At 41.2% G+C, this 21499-nt stretch overlaps 1 protein-coding gene across 1 annotated transcript in view; it reads left to right on the forward strand.

Moving 5' to 3' along the window:
- The first annotated feature begins 670 nt into the window (after positions 1-670).
- The window catches only part of CDS1 (CDP-diacylglycerol synthase 1), a 29554-nt gene continuing 8725 nt past the window's right edge, over positions 671-21499 (forward strand). Inside the window, exons 1-8 of the mRNA XM_041479978.1 lie at positions 671-763; positions 8920-9047; positions 12053-12149; positions 15363-15460; positions 15764-15903; positions 17470-17528; positions 19882-19964; positions 21410-21497. Coding sequence (XP_041335912.1) covers positions 671-763; positions 8920-9047; positions 12053-12149; positions 15363-15460; positions 15764-15903; positions 17470-17528; positions 19882-19964; positions 21410-21497 — 786 coding nt within the window. The remainder of the gene's footprint in view (positions 764-8919; positions 9048-12052; positions 12150-15362; positions 15461-15763; positions 15904-17469; positions 17529-19881; positions 19965-21409; positions 21498-21499) is intronic.

Below are 21499 nucleotides of genomic sequence, written 5' to 3' on the forward strand. Positions count from 1 at the left end.
GAGCCAAGCACTGCACCTGCCTCCATAAATGGACATAGAGCAGGCGGGCATGAGCATCCCAGAAGGAAATAAAGCACTCTGCGGATACCCGCGCAGGCTGCAGCACGGGTGCCCGAGGGCGCTGATACGAAGTTGACACCGGGGCTGCCTGGAGATGCCTGTCCCGGGCTCCCGGGGGATTCCACCGGCGGGCTGCAGGCACGCAGCGTCTCGCGGCCATTCTGGCATCCAGGAGAGAACAACCTGGAGCTCCACGCCCGGGTCACGGCGCTTTGCGGGTACCCACGGCCTCAGCCGTCCGGCCTCGGGCGGAGGGCATACACCGGGCCGGTCGTTCCCTGCCCCCGGGGGCGGGGCCGGCGGCGGGGGCGGAGCGCTGGGCGCACCTGAGCGACACCGCCCGCCCGCTCCGCCCCAGCCGCGGGCGCTTCTCCGCTCCCGGGGCTCCGGGTCCGGCCGCGCCCCCGAGCTGCGGCGGCATCCGCAGCTGGAGCGCCGCCTCCCCGGTGGTGGGGACGGCACCGGACTCCGAACGGGAGGAGGAGAAGGAAGCAGAGCCGGCGGGCGGGCTCCGCAGCGCGGCCTCCGCGCCCTCTCCGTCCTCCCCGTCCCGATCGCGGCCCCGCCTGCACCCGCTCCCGCCGGGTGGGCGCTGCTCTCCGGCGGCGCGATGTCGGCGCGGCGGCGGCGGAGGGCGGCTACAGAGCAGGAGGAGGAGGAAGAGGAGGAGGAGGAGGCGGCGGCGGAGGCGGGTAGCGACAAGGTGAGGACGCGAGGGGGCGGCGGCGGCGGCTTTTGGGGCAGGGGACAGCGGGACAACGCTGCCGCCCGCCACGGGCCCGACCGCGCCGCCCGCGGGCTCCGCGCTGCGCTGCTGGCCCCGGCATGAGCCACGCTCAGGTCCCTGCCGGGCTGTAACGCGACCGCGCTCTCCGGTGGCGGGAGTAGGGAGAGGGCCAGGTGCCAAGTTAGGGGTTGTGTGCCCACGCGTGTTTTACCTCATAGCCATTCCCCCGTGGCGAGACCGAAACGGGAGCGGCCAGGCTCTCTCCGGGCCCGCAGCGAAAGCTCAGCGCCGTAGCTGCGTGTCGTGTCTCAGCTCTTGACTAGGAAGCTGGCGGCATGGTGTAACCCCAGCCGCTGCTGAACACCACCCGGCCGCTCCCTCACATCCCCCGTTCCCCCCTGCCCGGTGGGATAGGGAGGAGAGTCGGGGGAAAAGGTAAAACCAGTTGGTTGAGATTAACACTTTAATACTGGAAATGAAATAGTAATATTAATGAAAAGGGAGATGACAAAAAGGCATATAAACCCAAGAAAGTGCAAGTGGTGCAGAATACAATTGCTTCACCACCTGCCCAACAACGAGCAGCAATCAGCCTTTCTCAGCCAATACTCCCCAGGAGAGCCTTTCGCCAGGTCAGATCAACTGTTCTGGCCCCTCCTGGCTTCTTGTGCACCTCCTCACTGGCAGAGCACGGGAAACGGAAAAGTCCTTGACTTGGGCTAACCAGTGCTCAGCGAAGCCAACACATCAGTGTGTTATCAACATTATTCTCCTGCTAAATCCAAAACACAGCACTGTAGTAGCTACTAGGAAGAAAATTATCTCTATCCCAGATGAAACTGGGACACCAGCCCAGGCCAAGAGCACGCTTCAGTGTGGTTGGGCCAGTCCAGTAGCAATGGAACTAACTCAGAACAGTGATCTGCTCCATTTAAAGGCTGTGTCAGCCTTTCCTCAGCAACTCTTTCTGCTTTATGGCCTGTTAAGTGATAGGCATTCACCTCTGGCCTGGAAAGGACTTACAGTATGACATTTCTGCTAAGGCAAGAGGTTTTTGAAATACTAAGTCTATGCATCAGGTTCATTACAGTGGCAAAACAGCCACAGTGCTGTTCTTTTGTTTGCTGTGGAGTTAAGGCTTATCTCTACAAAAGCTAAGCACATCACCACATCACAGCTGCTAATTGTATGAATAAAATGAAAGAGAAGGTCTCGTTTGGGTAACTGGAATTAAAGTTTTAAAAAAAGCTTTCTGATGACTAAATTGAGGTAGCAATATGTGTGTTTTTACTTGAATCAGTAACTGCTTAAACTTGCATGGATGTCGATGTTGCAGAGTGTGTAGTCTGCCTTAGGCATTGTGGCAAGGAACTGGAAAGTGAAACTCAAGACTTTTTAATCCATGCATTGGTTGCTTTAATTCAAAGCAAAAAAAAATTTGCAAATTTTTAGTGCTGTGCTGCATTGAGAGCTGTGATCACATAAGGTAATGTTTAGACTATAGCTGTGCACAGTATTTCTCTGTAGATGAGAATTAACTTTTAAACATCACTTTTCTCATCACAATGTGCTCCACAAGCTGTTTTTCTATGAAGATACTCTGGTTTGCTTTATTTTGCAGAGTAAATTTATTTCTGTGGTGTGCAGTGAGCTGCCTTTAAAGAATTCTTGCTGTTCAAAGCCTCTGCTACCCAGATCTCCAAAGGGTGCTTCTAATCTTGGTTTACCTGTGTGATTTTCAGAGAGGAAAATACTGTTCTTACTTACAGGCCTACTGTGGTTTTAATCCAGCTGCTCGACAACTTCAGTGTTTCATCCCATTTCAGATGATGTTGAGCAGACAGGAGGCTGGTGCTGTGTGTGCAGCCGGGATGCTGGTCACAGGAGATGGATTTCAGCATGCATACATTTGTGTTCACACGAACAACAGATATGGAAAGCCTTTTCCACTACACAAGAGACTTTCTCCTGGGTTATTTGTGGGACCCTCTGTGTTCCCACTGGAGTTGTTTAACCTACCTGCAATGTGCCCAGCACTGGTGACACTTGACGTGGCTCACAAGTGACAGTAAGGATTGATTTTACATATTAAGCTGGCTTTAGTGCCCTTGGTAACTGTAGAGATAAACCAGTATTTTGTACTGAGGTTTCAATTAGTGGTCACAATTTGGGACTCTGTTTTGAATATGAGCACACACATAATGTCTGCTGTAGATGATTTGATAAGTAGCGTCTGGTCATCAGGATTCACAGGTGCCACATTATACAGCTTCCTAGATGGTTATCACTCTGCTCTATCTATTGCCTGGACTTTACAGCAAGTGGATACTTTTATTGTCCTTTGGCTATTTTGAGATGACCTTTTTGGTGTGATGATCCTGTATTTGGACTCAAAACTGGTTCTTTGGCTGATAACTACTCAGGATAGCCACAATGCAGTAGGTTTGCATGGCTTTCTAGAATGCAGCGCAGAAGCATCATCCTCTTCATCACTTGTAATGAAGGAGAAATCTTGTTTCTTTGGATTGTATGTGCTTCATTCTGCTTCTGCTCTTGTTGGCCCAAACCAAGCCTTCCGTATATATAAAGGCAACATGCACCTTCTTTTGCCCAAGCAGAGAAGCCCTCTGTGTTTATTGAAGAACTCCAGAAATACTAAATACATTTGAAGGTTTTTCTGTATTCTACTTCGAACTCTCTTTTCAGTGTGCTATCTGGTACTTTTCATGTTACACTTACTGTGTCTGCAGATGCTCATTTCCTACTGAATTTAAGTGAAGCTGTTGGGGATTTTCTTCCTCATTTGCGTGCCTTTTTGTCATTAATTGGAAACAACTGGTAGCTATTTCTATATTGATGTAGTTTCAAGGGAAAGTTAAATTCCTTGGTTTTGTATGAAGGAATGTGATATACCCTTTGTGAAAGCTTCTTGAAGTTCCCAAGCTCTGCAAGTCTTAGCATCTCCAGTTGCTCACTGGCTTGTTGAGCTGGTGATATTTTGCAAAATTGCTGTGAATGTGCCTTTTCCATGTAGGGCCCTGCAATTTCACAAGTTTGTTGTTTTCTTTGTATTGTCCTGTGGCATAGGAGTGATTTTTTGGTTGTCACTTTCTTACTCCCTGCTCCTTGCCCTGACTGCTCTTTTCCTAAGAATGGCTGGTCAAAGTGCCTTCATAAATACTCTGTGAGCATTGAGGGAAAGAGGAATGACTTGGCATTCAGATGCTGATCTTCATGTGTTCATGATTCTTCTAAAATTTTAATTGTTTGCTTTCTTTGCTAAAAAGCAAGGGACAGTGCTTTCAAATGCCTCCAAAAAAAGTAGCATATCCTGGAAGAAATCATACAGTTATTCTTCTTTGTACTGTACAGAGTTGTCAGAGTAGGATAGGGAGGGGAAATTGTGATTGTATTGCATTGCTGGCTGTTAATCATTTATAACTACGAGAAGCTTGGAATCACTGAATGCTGTTTCTCTTGTGGTATTGAAAAAGGTGTTTCTGTTCCGTGGGATAGCCCTTCCAGGAAATCAATTGCCAGATAAGTTGCTCAGACCTGTGAAGCTCAGTTTGGCACTTGGATCTTTGATGTCCAAAACCTCAGAAAGCTGATGGGAGATAATGAAATTCCTAATTGCTGTATAGCCTATTGTGGATCTGTCTGTCTGCCATGGATCACTTAGTTACTTCATTGGGATTGCTTCTCTTGGAGGACCCCAAAAATGGATCAGTTTAATTTTCACAGAGAAGTCTAACCTCTATGCTTTCTGCTACAAGCATGTTAATAATAATCAGGGCAGACTATTTCCAAGCCTCTGTTTTCTTGGAAATGGTGGTAAATTAGTACTAATGCAGAAAGAAAAGGGTCTGTACTTTCCAGTCATTGATTCAGTATGTGCAGGTCTCTCGCCTGTGTTTCTGCATATGTCAGGCTTTAATAGCTTGGAAAAAAAGGTTTCATTATTCAGGATCTTCTGATACTTTGATATCTTGGCTTCAGAGGAAGGTATCAAGGTACAACTAATTAAATACTCTACAATGTGTTCTAACTGAACTATTGACTTTTTACTATGGAACTTGTGACAGAGACTGCAGAAAGATTAAAGATGGAGAAGAAAACATACTTTGAGTAACACTTAGACTTATAAAATGAAAATAACTACATTCTTTTGCTCATTAACTTTTTCTCATAAATTGTTGGACAGTGGATTCATTTTTTTGGTTGCTTTTCGTGGGGATGTTATATTCTCAAAGAAGAATATATTTGCTGTCTACTAAGGAGTTCCTTAAAGTGTCCTGGAAAAATGCCATACAAGGGGAATGTTGCAAGTGCCTTTGTAACCAGAATAAGTCTGGTGCGTGATTTGCTTGGCATGTATTAATTGTAGTGGAGGGCATGTGGTACAAAACAGCAGTTCAGATGTGTGGCCTTTTAGATTATGAAAGATGGAGAGGTCCATTTCTCTCTCCATGACACACGGCTGTATTTCATGAGCTGTTGCAAAATAGCTGGCAAGAAACAATCCACATGGAAGCCTAATTTGTGGCAAGATGTCACATGTTCTGAATTCCTGGTATGGAGGCTCAAGCCCTTGAGTGGCTGAGTTTCCCCCTTTGTATGGCCAAGTATTTGTGTTCTTGTAGAGAAGATTGAGCACAAGGATGAAAGTCTTGTCTTTTGAGAATACTAAACTTAAACCATCTACCCCTTACAGACACTTTGTGTGTGAATCAAGCAGGCAGGAGTGGTGCACTCTCTGTATATAAATGAAGAGTTCTGTCACCAGCAGTTTGAAAACTCTAGGAAAAAATCCAAACACCTTGGATAAAACACTTAATTTGGAGTTGGGGTTGAAAGGTTTCTGAGGCACTTTGGACAGTACAGCCTGTGCTGGTCTCAGTTAACCTTTGTAAACCTCCTAAATACCTGCTCACAGTGTGGAACCCACAGCATTTCCCACAGACCTTCACAGCTCCTTGATGTTACTGTGTACTAAGCTTGGCCACATCTCAAATCTGAAGAGCAGGAGAAGGAAGGGCTGTTTGGGTTTGTGCTGAACTCCAGAACTGCTTCTACAAGGTCAAGCTGCAGTAGCAAGGCTCTTGATTGATTTTTTTTTTTTTTTGAGTGCTTTTATAGTGATTAACTTAGTGTTTCCTTCCATAATGATTGTTGTTATTTGTGGCTATAAACTGGAATGTTTATAATCAATCACATAAAATAATTTAGAAAGTTATTAGCAAGAAAGTCTCCACCCTCAGTGATGGGGTTCTAAGAACTTAATGATGCAGAAGACAATTAACTATCTTTTAGTGAGCAATGTCCTTTTTGGCTCCTGACTTTACAAATTAAATGCCTCATTCAGGAAATTGTTGTGCTTGTGATGGCAGTTACCTGGAAAATAAAGCATTCATGGTAATTTTTGAGGTATGTTGCACAAGGAAGTTGAAGATAGTTGAAATGTTGATTCCCCCTGGTTATTTTAGTAATAGAAGGCAAAAAAAATGCACCAAGTTCTAAGCAACTTGCAGGTTGCACCAGCCAAACTCCCATGAGCTGCTAAAAATTATATCAGATAAACACAGACCCCTTCTTCAGGCTGGTTAGATACTCTGAAGAAAGCTGTGCACTTGTGAATTCAGATGTTAGAAGTAGCAAATTTAAAGTATTGCTGATAATGAGGTGCTTATAAGTGATAGTTGTGTATTAAACATCGTTGTGTATTAAAGAGGGACAAAACTAAGTATGATTTTTTTTTTAAATTGTTTAAACACAATTGTTTTCTGCAACACCTAAGTGGAATAAAAAAGTTTGGGGATATTCTTAGTTCTGAGTGCTTAGAAGAGAGAACATCTCTGCCATCTGCAAGCAGAGATTAATATTAAAGATGCTAAGTCATGGTCTTAGGGCCAGGATTACTGCCTGTCTTCTGCACAGTGAGGAATGTCTTCTAGGACTGTACAGACAGCTTGCTGCACTCCAGAGCAGGTCACAGGAGCTGAAACATGGCTTTTGGAGGGAGCTGTGATCGCCTCAATTGCATCTATAGTTGATTTCCTAGGCTATGGTACAACACTGTGAGAAACATCTCTGAATAGCAGGGTTGTGAGTGTGGTAATTTTTTATTTACTTATGTGCTTTTTCAGGTGTTCTACAGACTTTCTGAAGTCTGGACCACAGCTTATTTGCTGTTGCTACTTATATTAATTACAGTCAGAGTCTGCCTAATTACTCAGCTATGGGGCTTCATGGTCTGGGGAAGCATTGATCACATTTTTGAAAGAAGTGAATGGTGTAAAATGGTTGATTTAATCTTTGGCATGTATGTGGTACATCAAGTGAATGAGAAAAACCCAGGCCTAACTTAAAAAAAAAGAGAGGATGTACCTACCCACTTGCCTTGTGCATATGTGTAGTGCCAGCACACTGTCTTGGGTTCTGAAAGGTTAAAAGCACTGTCTTAATGGAAAGGATGTTGTTTTTCCTCTGATCAGTGTCCCTGGAGAGCCTGGGGAGGGTCTGAAGTTGCCTGCAGCACCCTGGTCAGCTCCTGACCCCTGGCCTCTCCACGGCCCCTTCTGCCCAGCCCCGAGGTGTGGGCTGGGCCCTTGCCTTTGGGCAACCAGCTTTGTAAGACTTTATTTTCATGTTGTTTGCAGAGGCCAGGCACTGGGACAGAGGTTACACCAAAGTGCAGCTGCAGGGAAAGGGCCGTGGATTATAAACAGAGTAACCATGCTGGGCTTGGGTGGGATGGCTGGGGTGTAAGCACCTAAATTCTATGGTGTCTTGTAGTGGGGGCGAAAGAGAGGATATACCTCTGCTGGCTTAGAAAAAGTGACAAAAATACTCAGAACAAGGGGAGAAAGTAATATTGTTGTGGAAGAGGAGGAAAGAAAAGCAGAAGTTTTTAATTAATGGAAATAGAGGAGAATGGAAATGAAGGAGAAAGAGCTGAGATGAGGAAGTTGGAAAGAGAGGGAGATGGAGAAATAGCATATAGCAGTGGAGAAGAAAGTTTTAAAGCACAGTTACTTAACAGTCCCCAGAACTGTTAAGAGCTGATGAACTTGAGGCACCAGGGCAGGCTGAAGGTGTTTGAGATTGTAAGAAGGTGAGGCGAGTCAGGGAGGTTAGGAGGAAGTTGAGGTCTCAGAAGAGCTGGACACTGAGCTAGAGATTGCTCTCTGCATTACTGCTGTACCAGGGCTGAGTGCAGATTTCCAGCTCCCTGGACCTGCAGTGTTTGCAGCTTTAGAATGACTGAAGTCACACTTCGTGTTGGCTTTAACTGAGGGGAAAAATAGTCCTGACATTGTGCTCTGATAGTTGGTCACAATTTGTATGTTGTCACCAAAATACGTAGCGCCTGTTTTGTATTCGACTTGGACACGCAGTCTGTCTAGATGATGTCTTCTCTAGCAGTCCTCAGCAAACACTGAAGAAAGAATTACAGTGTTGCAGTCATACACAAAGTTATTTTGAGTAATACTCTGTCCACGGGACACTTGGTCATTTCACAATTTGGTTTTGGATTGTTCTTTTCATGCCTGAGGTTTCAATGTACCATGAATAAAACTGCCAGCAGCCTCTTCTCATTTTATTATTATTATATTTTATAGTATTTTATATATAAAAATATCTTTTATTATATTTATTTTATTTTAAGGGACAGTTTTTTCATGCATTACATATTCTCTATTTTTCCTTCTTAATGTGATATTTAACCTTCCCCTTATTCCACAGAAGGGTAGCTTGAGATGTAGATGAGGGAGTGTGTTAGAGGCTTGGGGATTTCTGGCAAACTCCAGTATTCCATGTCAGCTGGAGTACTTCTGGAAACATATATCCATGAAAAAGTGATGCCTAGAATGGGAAGTTTCTTGAGTACTGCAGGTAATGTCACAACATCTGAGTACAGGCCTTCCTATAAACATTTACTGGCATACATTTGTCTCCTACAACATCTACAGTTTCACTAGTACACCATTGTTGTTTTTTAGAGGGTAATGCAGATATTATCAGTTCATAAACTAATGTTTGACTCACAATACTGTTTTCTGACAAAAGATCTGATAGTCTTTCATTTTGTATTGAGTTTTCTGATAGTTTTATTTTTCTTTTTGTGATAGGAAGAGGATTTGGAAGAAAGACTTCATGAGTTGGACCTTAGAAGTGACTCGGATATTCCTGATGTTCCTCCACCAACAGACAGCACTCCAGAAATCCTCAAGAGGGCTTTGTCAGGCTTATCTGCCAGGTGCAGCAAAAGAAAGAGATCTCAAATTTAACAGCTGCTGGCTAAAAGTCATGCAGATTATGTTGCAGTTTTAAGTCTTACAAATTGTATTGCAGTTTTAAGTTTCATATGGTAGATGTGAAAATTTAAAGGATAAATTGTTGCTGGATATTACTGATTTATTTAGGCTTTGATAGTCCCTTCAGTAGAATATTTTTTGCATACACCTGTGTTTACCCATTGCATGCTTTTCTAAGTAAACACAGTTTACATAAATATGTACTGAATCTGAACATTGCAATAACATGGCCTAAAGAATTTTAACTACAGAATGGTTATTTCTGGAGATTTTAATAAACTGATATCCTACCTCAAAGACTGAGAGGGGGATTGGTTTATGAATGAAAAGATGTGTAAATTCTCAAGATAAGATTTGCTGGAATTTTGAGACATTTACCCTTCCAAATAATTTGCTGTACAGTTAAATACATCATAGCTGATATGTCCATACTTTTTAAAGCAATACTTTTTTTTTTTTTTTTCCCTCTGCTGTTTCTTTTCAAACTTAAGTTTCTACCTCCATCTTCCCTGGGTCTTGATGGCCAACAAATGTGAGGGGATGTGTATGTGCACAGATACAGATAGTTGTGTGGACCTGCATATTCATGAGGGCTGTCAGATAAAGTTCCTTGTATAATTTTTATGCAGTCCCTTTACAACACCTGATCATCAAGTGTTTTTGGGGCACTTGCATTATGTTTTTTGCAAGTTGCATTATGTTTTTTTCACTGATGCAATGAAAGAGCATTTAGGTGATACATACCAAAAAACTACCTAGTAAAATGAATATGGGTGTCACGTGTTATGTTCAATATAACAAATCAAGCAATGTACAGTGTATATTTTAGAAGCAACTTAGGTCTTGCAAGAGTCAAAAGAGTGATCTCTAATCCAGACTACAATTAAAACCTTTCAAATCCTTGTCAAAAAACTAGTCTCCAATTATCAGATAGCAGATATCTCCAACACTGTGAAATGGGTTTTTTGCCTTGCTCATTTTCTAATCTGTTGTCTGTTTCTGTAATGTCCATGAGCTATAAGCAGATGTAATGTTTCGGGTTTTAAAAAGCCTGTTTCTAAACTGCACCAGCTGTGAGCAGAATGTAATATTCTCTATTGCCATCATGCTGCAAGGAGTGTGTGTTTCAGAGTTCTGTCATTGTGTTAAATGTGGAAGTCAGGTCTCCAAATCAGACTTGTTCCAAAGGGCATGGTGATACCTCAAAGCCTGAAACTGAGAGGTGCAGCTGAAACCTTTCCTGTTTCATGGGCTTGAAATTCTTTATTGGAGTGTTTGCACCAAGGTGTACAAAGGGTGCTTTGACTGAAAAATTAAATTCTTGGTGCTTTATGAATGCTGGAGTTGAAATTACCTGCCAGTTCGGTAGCTTGCAATCCCAGCAGAGTTGTTGTTCATCATGTGCAACGTGAGTGGGTTGCACTGTAGGTTTCAGAAATATGAATACTCCTTGTATTTGACCTTTGAAAGAAATAGTATCTATAACTTTTTAGCAGAGAGTTAGGATACAATAAACTTGCCAGGTAACTTCCTAAATTCTGGAGCTTCTTGTCTTACTGAAGTTGTCTTTCCAGTGCTGTGCTTGTCAACACCCCCGAGATAACATGTGGTATTTTACCATTACTCATAAAGGAAGCTGAATTCTTCTGGAGGAGGCTTGCTCACTATGGGTATGGCACCAGGGCCAAGCTGCTGCTGTGTATCCCACATCATAAAGCAGCATAAAACATGTTGTGATAAAGCCTCTTCTGCCTCTATTCTGATACTTAAGGCAAATCCAATTAGTGGCTGTAGCTGCCATTAACTTGTCAATGAGTCACATTGTAGAAAATCAAATTATTGGAGTTTACATTGGAACTGGAGTTTAATTCAAAACTAACACTGAACCAGGTGTATCTCCTGATGAAGCAGTGAAAGCCAAGACTGATGCAAAGCAAAACACTAGGAAGAATGTCTTCAGGCTATAGTAGGGGGCTTTGTGTTTAGCAGTAGCTTGTGATTAGTTGCTTCAGTGGACTTTTAGAGGAAATGACCTCAAATTGTGCCAAAGGACATTTAGGTTGGCTCTTACAAAACTTTAATTTAGGAAAGAGGTTTGGAATTAAACCTTTGGAGAGGTTTAATTTAGAAAAAAGGTCAAGCATTGGAACAAGCTGCCTGGGGAACTGGTGCAATCACTATCCCTGGAGGTATTTAAAAGATGTATAGATGTGGCAGTCAGGGACATGATTTAGTGATGGACTTGGTAGTGCTAGGTTAACAGTTGGACTTGATGATCTTAAATGCTTTTCTGGCTCAAATAATTCTATGACTCTGTAGTAACAGAAATTTTTATTCTCTTTTCCTTAGGTAGCCACTAGCAGCTGCCAAGACCTACAAGGACAAAAGAGTATAGCTAGTTTGACCCATAAACCCCCACTGTTACATATTCTCCTGTCCTGGTTCCAGTGCTCACAAGAGCAGAGGACTGCTTCCAATAGATAACCTCCTGCCTGGCAAAAGAGCTACTTTGCTGTAGAAAGGATGTTTTGTTCAGAGGTGTTGTTGTGTGTCTGTTACTCCTCAAAGAATCATTTGCTTTTTACCTGGCAGCCTTTCTTTCATGGCTGGGCCCCCATCAGGCTTGCAGCTGACCTGATGCTTTTTGAGGGTCCTGCTGTTTTTTCACAGCAGCTCCAATATGGGGTTGTACCAATTCATTGCAAATGACATTTGGCAGGGTTGAGGCAGCACACGGGAAGAAGAAAGGTATCCAACTTTAAATTCTTTTACTGTGCATCCTGTTCAGTTGGTTAGTTCCTTGATTCTATGTTTCTTGCTATGCATTGATTAAACACAAAAACTTCTGCTTTTCCTACTGTTTCTAATACAGTTTAATCTCTAGTTAGCATAGGAAGTGGAATTAATTTTAATTTATAACTGTTTGCTGCTTTTTTTTTTTTAATAGATGGAAAAATTGGTGGATTCGTGGAATTCTCTCCCTAGCTATGATTTCTGGTTTTTTTCTGATAATATATCTGGGATCATTTATGCTGATGCTTCTGGTAAGTTTATTTAAATGCATTCTGTGCGAGAGTTATTTGATCTCTTCATTCATCATGCCTAAGCTGAAAGGAAACTGCATGGACAATTCAGAGCAATTGTCTTTTATTTCTGTAAATGTAAATACTTCTGAAAAACACTTGAGGGATTCAAAACTGGACCTTACAGATTAAGGACTGCTTATGTACTGTATTTTTTAAAATTTTTTTTAGGAATTAAAGTAGCTCCAAGAAGTTGAACTTCTGTTGCCTTGCTTAACTACTATTGTCCATGTCATTGACTAGTTTGTATCACCTACTGTTGCACGTTGAGATTTGTTTGAAAAAGCAAACAAACAAAAATCAGACCAAAACCAATTCAAGAAAAACTCCAGACCCACTAACAACAGAAAAAAAATCTAAAACCAAAAAAATTAAGAGACTGGTGCAATTTTGAGGCTCAGGAAAACAGGCAGCCCTGGCCTCCTGTCTGCAAGTGGTACTGAAAGGGTTTCCTCAGACATGCTCCTTTAATTCCATATTTATCTATGAGACTTCATTGTGGCCTTGCATTTATCTGTAAGTTGGAGCTAGATCCCTTTCTTAGGTACAAAGTGCATTTTTAGGTCATGAAGTGAAATACTGATGAGGATAACAATAAAAAAAGTTATAATAATCTTCATATATGCTATATAGCAGGTCAGCCTTTACTGCTTCTTTGCACCATTTTAATTGCTGGTATTATTATGGAATGATGGTTTAACTATCTTTCTCAGTCTTAGAAAGGGACAGACAGGAATTTAGCTTTTATTATGCTGAAATTGGTTCTTCTAGGTAAATGCTTCAGTTTTTGACTCTAAGTTTGTTCAGGTATCAAAATTTTTACAATTTTTTCTTGGCCTCCTATGAGAGAATTCTAGGATTGTATTCCTAAAAACATTTAGGTTGGAAAATACCTTTAAAATAATTGAGTTGAACTGTTAACCCAGCATTGCCAAGTCCACCACTAAACCATGTCCCCAAGTCCCCCATCTACAGATCCTTTAAATATCTGCAAGGATGGTGACTCAGCCACTGCCCTGGACAGCATCTTGCAATGCTTGACAGCCCTTTTGGTGAAGAAATTTTTGTTATATCCAATCTAAACCGCCATCTAAACTGAGGCCAAGTTCTTTCACTTGTTACCTAGGAGAAGAGACCAACCCCTGTCTCCCTCAGGGGAGCTCAGGGGACAGGGTAACCAGCTCAACAACTGGTCTTACCAGGCAAAGAAAGCATTAATGACCTCATTAATGTTGTTCCTCATTCTTTGTCACTGTGTTTTCTCCTGCATCCAACAAAGAATGGAGCTTCTCCTTTGCTCTACTTTTGCTTCTGATGTCTTTATAGAGGTGGGTTTTATTGTCTTTTATGGCAGTAGGCAGATTAAGTTCTCATTGGGCTTTGGCCCTTCTACTTTTCTTTCTGCATAACCTCACAACATCCTTGTAGTCATTCTGAGTCACCTGCCCCTTCTTCCAAAGGTCATAAAAATCTAGTGTCTTGAGAGACTGGAATGCTGTTTCACCAGCATTATGGTCTGCATTACAGTTTCTAGACCTGAATAAGTCTGGTTAATATTTCCTGTTTTCAGATGAATGACGTAACAAACTACTAATTCATTGTCTCATTCATGGAGGATTTTCTTTTTTGTGTGTGAAGAAACAACAAAACAATCCCTTTTAAAGTGCAGCTTGCTATAAAAAGATTTATTTTTTTCTCCTGCAATCCTTCCTTTAGTAGTCAGTTACATTTGAGAATTATGATTATGAACAAAAAGGAACTAATTAATTTGCAGGGTGATTTTGTGTATTCATGGTATACTGTGATATTGCAATCATGGGCAAGCAGTTAAGACATGAACCAAAAAGTAATCAAAGTTAGTAGAGAATTGTAATAGAGCTCCTCTTTTGTGCCATAAAGCAAAAAGTCTGTCTTCTATTATACTGAGCTGGTAATTAAGTTGATATTTGAGATGACATAAAAAGGAGAATGGAGGGAAAAGCCAGTCTTGTTCATGAATTATTTAATTTGACTGGAATAAAATAGCTTGTATTTAAAGATAACAGTTGTCATGTTAAAACCAAATCTCAATATTGGGACTGAAAATGCCCAGAGACTTGTAGGAAGAGTAATCCAGTGAGGTTTGGAGGACAAGACCCGAGACTGCTGTAAAGAGCTGGGATGTGTGCTCTGCATTTGCTGGCTACTTGGGTAACAGGCTTCCGTGACTTGGACCCTGGTGCCCTGTTCCACTGCAAAGTGAAATCCTGTAATGTTGCTCGTCTATAGCATTTAAGTTGCATTAAGGTTGGCCAAGCAGAAGAAAGAGCACAAGACAGATGATCGTCAAAATGAACTCACGGAGGTGGTGTAAGACTCTGAATCCATGTTCACGAGTTGAGCAAGATGAGAAGCGCTGGTGAGTGCAGGTGGGCAGGGCTGCTGCCAAGCCCTGCGTGCTGACAGTGCCGCCTGCGTGGGCAGGCCCTTGCTCCAGCCCTGCACGGCGTTACCGTGGGCTGAGTTTGGCAATTCCATGTCTGGGCAGGGTGATCTGCTCAGAGACTGCGGGTTGGACACACGTGGCAGAGTCCTTTGAAGCCCAAAGGCATGACAAGACATACTGCCCCACTGAGGCTGGCAAGGCAGGGAAGCAGTGAGGTCAGCAAGACAAAATGAAGGCCTGGGAGGGTGTGACATTCAGGCCTGGGTTAGATGAGCTTTGCCTCTAATCATAAAGGCTAATTGCCCTTAATGAGATGCTTGCAAGTGAAAGACCTAGGTGTCCTGTGTTGCACAGCTAGTTTTTTCCATTGGGCCCAGAAAATATTTCTAGAATTAAATGTAAAGATAAAACTTAGCCAAAAGAGGAGAGTTTTCTTTACAGGAAGCACTTCTGGCCTGTTGCTATCAAACTGTTTTAATGCAGACAGGTCAGGAGCCTTCTCTTGTTTCACAAATATATTCTTGAAGCCAGCCCAATGTGGGATATTTTTTCCTTCATGTACAGTGGTTTGGAGATTTTTTTTAAAGTTGTAAAGCTTAGTTTTTCCTTAGATTTGATTTAAAGCTGTTTTCTGACTGGAATTTGACTTCAGAATAATGTTTTCCCTTAATGTAGGCTGCAGTGCTCCTTACTGCCTGTAAGAAATAACTGCAGCATATTTACAAAGTTTTTTATTTCTCTTATTTTAGGTCTTAAGCATCCAAGTGAAGTGTTATCATGAAATCATTACTATTGGTTACAGAGTATACCACTCATATGATTTACCCTGGTTTAGATCCCTCAGCTGGTGAGTAGCAAGCCAGAATGTCAATAAGCCAGGATGTGATACTTACATCATCATCTTCCTCACCTGTTGTGGTGGAATGACAGCTTTGTGGGTCATGTGCAGACATAAAACTTGACATCTGTCTCTAATACAGAATTTTGTAGTTGTGTTCTCCCTGTGAACTTGGACAAATCAGTTGGCATTTTACTACTTATTTTTTTTAACTTGTTCTAAATAAATCCTTATTTTCTTGTTTTGTTTTTAAGAATTGCATTTAATATATGTTGTCGTATTAAAGTTACTGTTAGATGTTGCATATTGCAGGTACTTTTTGCTCTGTGTGAACTACTTCTTTTATGGAGAGACTGTAGCTGATTACTTTGCTACATTTGTGCAGAGAAGAGAACAGCTGCAATTCCTCATTCGTTACCACAGATTTATATCTTTTGCCCTCTATTTAACAGGTAAGTGCAGGAAATCACAAAAATGAAATAACTTTGTGCTGCATTTGCTCATTTAATTTTAAAAAATTAATTACTCCCCATAATAATTTAAAATATTAATTGTTCCCCATCATTATGCCCTTCCAGTCTCTTTTTCCTCTTAGTACTTGAGGAAATGAGGTGTTTGCAGTTATATTTTTCTTGTGAAAATATGAGTACAAATTTTGCACTCACTGAGAAGAAGAAAGCAGCCTAAACAAGGGGATGATCTTGAGACAGTTGAGATAATAGTGCTCAAAATAGGTTGGCAAGCATTAATTTTGATTGCTGAAGACCTGGTGCTATTTTGGCAGGCTGTAGAGATGACTTCTGTGTGTAATTGCTGTGCTGGGTTGATTCTTTACTGTGCAAGTGTTTTCCTAGGTCTCCAGTAATAGGATTTACTAATATATTTTTAAACTGATTAGTCAAAATGCCTGAGTCTTAATTTTGTCTGCAAGATATTCAGATACATTCCTCATGGAAAAATTTCCTCCCTGTCCAAAGAAAAGCTTTTAAAAAACATTTTTCTAGGAAGAAGAGATACAAGTTGGTACTTTTTCGGGGTATTGTTTTGTGAACATGTAAATACGTTTTTTCAGCAATACAGTTTAGCATAAAATTAAATCAGCTGAAGACTCAGATTGTTTAAAGGACAGGGGCCTGCTATGCTACAAATATTTCTAAAGTGTACTGAGAAATCTGATTTTTGTGATGAACTGTCAATTTTTCTATTGCTGGGTTTTTGTTTTTTTTTTTTTTTTTTCCTTAAACCAAATAAAAATTCTGCTCAGTGCTTAGATCACAAACTTGAAACCAGCTTTGCAGAACTTGACCTTTTGCAGCTGGCTTTGACTTGGGGAAACTAACTTAAGTAATGCCTTGTGAGCTGGTGAGGGGAGACATGAGACAAGCCAAGCACGAGCAAAAGGAGGATGCAGAGCATAGCAGAGCCCCCTGGCACTAGGATTGTGAGGTCACTTAGGGGCTGTCCCTGGGGTTCAGCGTCTTTTGAGGACCTCTGGCCCCCTGTTGGTGCAGGAAGTTGCCATAGGAGAGAAGAAGTGCTCAATTAGCCACCCACAAAGTTCTTTTTGGTCAGCTGAATTCTCCAACCCCTGTGCTTCACACTTGCATTGCCTGCAGTCATATGCCTGTTTGGGGGAAAGGGGCAAGCTGGTCTTTTCCTTTCATTTATTTCTGTTAATTATTCAAAACTAGTTTGTTGACCTGGCTTTTGAGTGGCTTTTAAAAGTGATGATCTCCCTTACTAAAAATTGATGTCCACAATGGGACCTTGTGTGTGCCTAGAGGGTTGTTCTTTACTGTTGGTTTACTGTGGATGTTCTTTACTGATGGTAGCTAAATCTGTGTCAACTAAATCATAGTCTTGTATGAGAATAACTCTATATGTACTTTTAACTGAATATAAGCCAACTCTTCTAGCAGCAGGGGGATTAAAAACTGCTTCAAAGGAAGAGAATTACTGGTATATCACAGTTCAGTGTCATTAAATATGGTACAAACTGCACTTGCTTTATTTTACAGGATTCTGCATGTTTGTTTTGAGTTTAGTGAAGAAACATTATCGTCTGCAGTTTTACATGGTGTGTATTACCCACTTTGCTGTGCTCATTCATGTTCCCAGTGCCACTAGAAACAGTCACGTCCACGTGCTCATAAAATAGTTCGGAAGAGCAGTGTGGAAAATGTGCTTAAATTGAGAGTTACGAGAAATCAAGTCATGCTGGACTCTGTCTGTTCACCTTCCAGATGATGATGATTATTATATCCCAGGAAGTGGCCTCTCAGTCAGTACAAGCTGTCCTTGGTGAGGCCTTGTGCAAGTCCAATGTGGTATGCTTCCCTTAGTGATAGGCTGATATGAAAGAGGTTGCTGGAGAAGGGGGATGCATCTCCCTACCAGGCCTGAAGCCAAACAGTTCAGCATTGTGTGGAAAGTGGTTCTTGTGATTCAAGTGTTGCCTTCTAGAGGCCCCACTGAAGTACCATGAAGGGTCTTGATCTTAACCCCTGTGTGAAATATTTATTCCATGACATTTCACAGCTGTTCTGGTCTTTTGCTCTGCAGTGTCTCAATAGATCATTGATGTATTAAAAGAAACCAGCATTTTCATCCCTCATATTTGTCCACCTAATAATCAGCATAGTAAGCTAAGCATGAACCTTTTTCCTATGTGTATCTTATATGTTGAAAACTAATTCTGTAACATAGCAGGTTAAAACAAAAGTAAACAGCCAAAACACCCCATGGACAACACCCCACCTCCCACTTCTATGTAGGAATGATTAGAAATCACAGTGAAACAACAATGCAGTACAGCTCCTGTCTTGAAAGAACTTGAGCAATCAGGGCATTGCACAATTTAAAGATTTCCTAAAGCTCTGGTAATGCAGTTAACCCTTCTGTTTCTGCACTGCTTTCGGTAGCACTTTACCATTGAGGATTCCCAATTCTAGGCTAGGACTTAACTGAGCCTTATAAAAACATGTAAAAAGATCTTTTACTCAAAATCATATATCCTGTTTGTAGGAGAGTTTACCTGACAGTGATATGCAGCTTTTCTAGTCTTTCTCTTCTAGTCTTAAAAAAAAAAAAAAAGAAAAAGAAAAAAACCCCAAAAAACAAAACAGAAAAAACCCCCTCCTCATCTTCAGATTGGCACAACCTAAATATATTAACTTGCTATGATTTTTTTTTTCCTTTTTCCTCTTCTGGAAAGGAAGTGAAAATGTGTAGTGTCAGTCATGTGACTTGTTGTCTGCCCAGAAAACATTAAAATGTGACTACCCAGGAAGTGCAGCAAAATGAAGTGAAGCCATATATCTAGTGTGTGGCAACACAGTGTTTAGGAAGAAAAGGAGAGTCTATCCCATCCCTAGAAGTGTCCAAAGCCGTGCTGGATGGGGCCCTGAGCAACCTGGCCTAGTGGAAACTGTCCCTGCCTGTAGTGAGGGGGTTGGAACTATGTGATCTTTAAGGTCCTTTCCAACCAAACTGCTCCATGATTCTAGTAGAGTAGGTATTTGGGTTTAGGTGGTGTTCCAATGTCACTGTACAAATACTAAAAACTTTGCTGCAGCACTGCATTAATTAACCAGCAGGTAATCCTTTCAGAAACCTTTTGTCATTTCTTGTAGCCTCCCCACTCTGTCCTTTAAGGCTTCTCCAGTTTTTTAATCTGGAAGTAGTCTGGCTGCCATACGTAAACACATGTGATAAGAGAATTAAAGAAGTAGGACATTTTGAGTGTAAATGGCTCAGACATTTAGAGTGCTTAAGTTTGTTGTATCATGGGAAAGCTACCAGTTCTTGATTTAAAAGCGTTTGGGAAATAAAATTTATTGCAGAATCTTTACTGGTAACCTGTTTGGAAACCACTTTATTGTACACTGGCTCTACAGATTAAACACCAAGTACATACAGTACTGAACTAAATGATTGTTTAAATAACCATGCCCTTAAAAAACAAACACTTCATTTTTGCTAATCCTGAGAATTTTCATGTTTCATAAGTGTATTCTGTTCTGAGAGACATCCACATCTGTGTAACAGTACTTTTTCATGAGTAGTTCATTGGCATTTTATTGTTACAGTTCTAACGTGTCTGTTATATGTATATACAGAATATCACATTGCTTAAACTTCTTTGCTGCTTTCATGCTGGAGGTGTAGGTCTTATTAAATCAGGTCTTAAAACTGCATGTTAAAAAATTCTAGGTGGAGGTAAGTGATGAAGAGACCTGCTGAAGTTCTAGAACTTGCTTCAGAAAGCCAGCTCATTTGTGATATACTGTATGCACACATCTCTTGCATTATCACTAGAACTGGTGTTCCTGGGACACTCCTCAGTAGCTCCTGTAGCTGATGTGCCAGGATTTATGGAGGTGTGCGGGTTGGTGTTATCACTAACTGTTGTGTTGTTGCATTGTTAACAGTTCGCATGGACTCATGTCACTTTGCTGATCACTGTAACTCAATCTCATCTTGTCATCCAAAATCTCTTTGAAGGCATGATCTGGTAAGGGGACAGTAACAAACTGATTTGTACCTCTATTGCATTGAAAGGTTGCTTCTTTTGGATAGATCTGGTTAGGGAATAATTGTGGGAACAGTTAAGCAGGACAAATTGTAGGAGCATTAATGTTTAATTGGAAGGGGGATCGGAAGAATTGGGAGTGGAGGTAAAGCATACAGGAGAGGAAGCAGAAACCTCTTTATCTAGATTGACAGACAGAAGTCTGATAGTTTTGAACAATCACTTCATTTGATTGCATGCTAGGTCAAATAGTTTCCACAGCATTTTGCTGAACAGATGAATATCCAGCAATTCTTTTGCAATTACTTGGGAGCTTCGAGTTGCTCAGAGCTATTGAAGTTGGACCATTTAATTTGAAATCCCTAATCTGGCAATGTTCCCTGCAGCCTGTCCTGTTCAAATAAATTCAGAGTACTTAAAATATTTTAAGAGTTTTAATCTTTGTTATGGTTGGGCAACATTTGTGCCCCATTTTCAGTAATACATTACATTTTGGCAATGCAGTTAAACTTGATTATGTAAAGCCACTCCTCAAAGAGTGGGTGTGTTTTCCTACCCCTCTCTTCTTCAGGGACAGGGTAAATTTCAAGTTGAGAAAGAAGGAAGAAGCTTGTGGAAGATGGTTTGTGTTCTTCCAAGGACATAATGCTGTATGTTCTTCTCTTCCTCATACATGTACATCTGGGGAGATTATTGCAGACAAGGCATACTTACAAAGAGAGCCCAAAACCTTTGAAAAAGTTTCTATATACAAATACTTTTCATAGTGATTATGTTCACATGTCAAAAACTGAACCTAGTTGCTTTGCTAGCCTACTGTTTCTTGTTGCCACTCTTGCTAGACAATTTGGCAGGAGATCAAAAAAATCTGACTTTTTAGCTTATTAATACATCCCTGCTTTGAAAAGGAGGGGAAAAAAAAAAGAGTGCTTAATAGGCTTGTATAGCAACTTCAGATGCAGTCTGCATGCAAATATCACTTTAAAAGCTGCTCCAAACTGACAACAAGGGAAAAACATATAAGGAAAATTATTTTTATTTTTTATTTAGCTGTCATTTAAAATTGTTCAGTAATTTGCTTGTTTTAGTGTCACCAAAAACACTAACATGTTGACTTCTTCTTACCTATGGTACCAGTCTTTAAGCCTGGTAGGAAAAAGCCAGCCCGTTCATGTTTTAAGCTCATGCAACAAAATAACACTTTAACTTGAACTAACATGAATCTGTTATGATGTAGTTTGGCTGAAGACTAAAACCAGTATAGCTAAGTGGGGTGCTCATGGGGAACAAGGTGAACACATTATGAAACATAATTCCTTCTAAATACTGCAGAAAAATTTCCCAGAAAGAAATTCGGCTCATTCAGTTTTAGTCTGGTGTTTAGGTTCAGGCTGTTTTTCTCTGAAACTTTTAATGCCTTTCTCTAGGTTTCTGGTTCCAATTTCAAGTGTTATCTGCAATGACATTACTGCTTATATTTTTGGATTCTTCTTTGGCAGAACTCCATTAATTAAGGT

The sequence above is a fragment of the Pyrgilauda ruficollis genome, unplaced genomic scaffold (assembly GCF_017590135.1).
Source record: "Pyrgilauda ruficollis isolate IOZ18807 unplaced genomic scaffold, ASM1759013v1 scaffold114, whole genome shotgun sequence".
In the NCBI taxonomy this organism is placed as follows: Eukaryota; Metazoa; Chordata; class Aves; order Passeriformes; family Passeridae; genus Pyrgilauda; species Pyrgilauda ruficollis.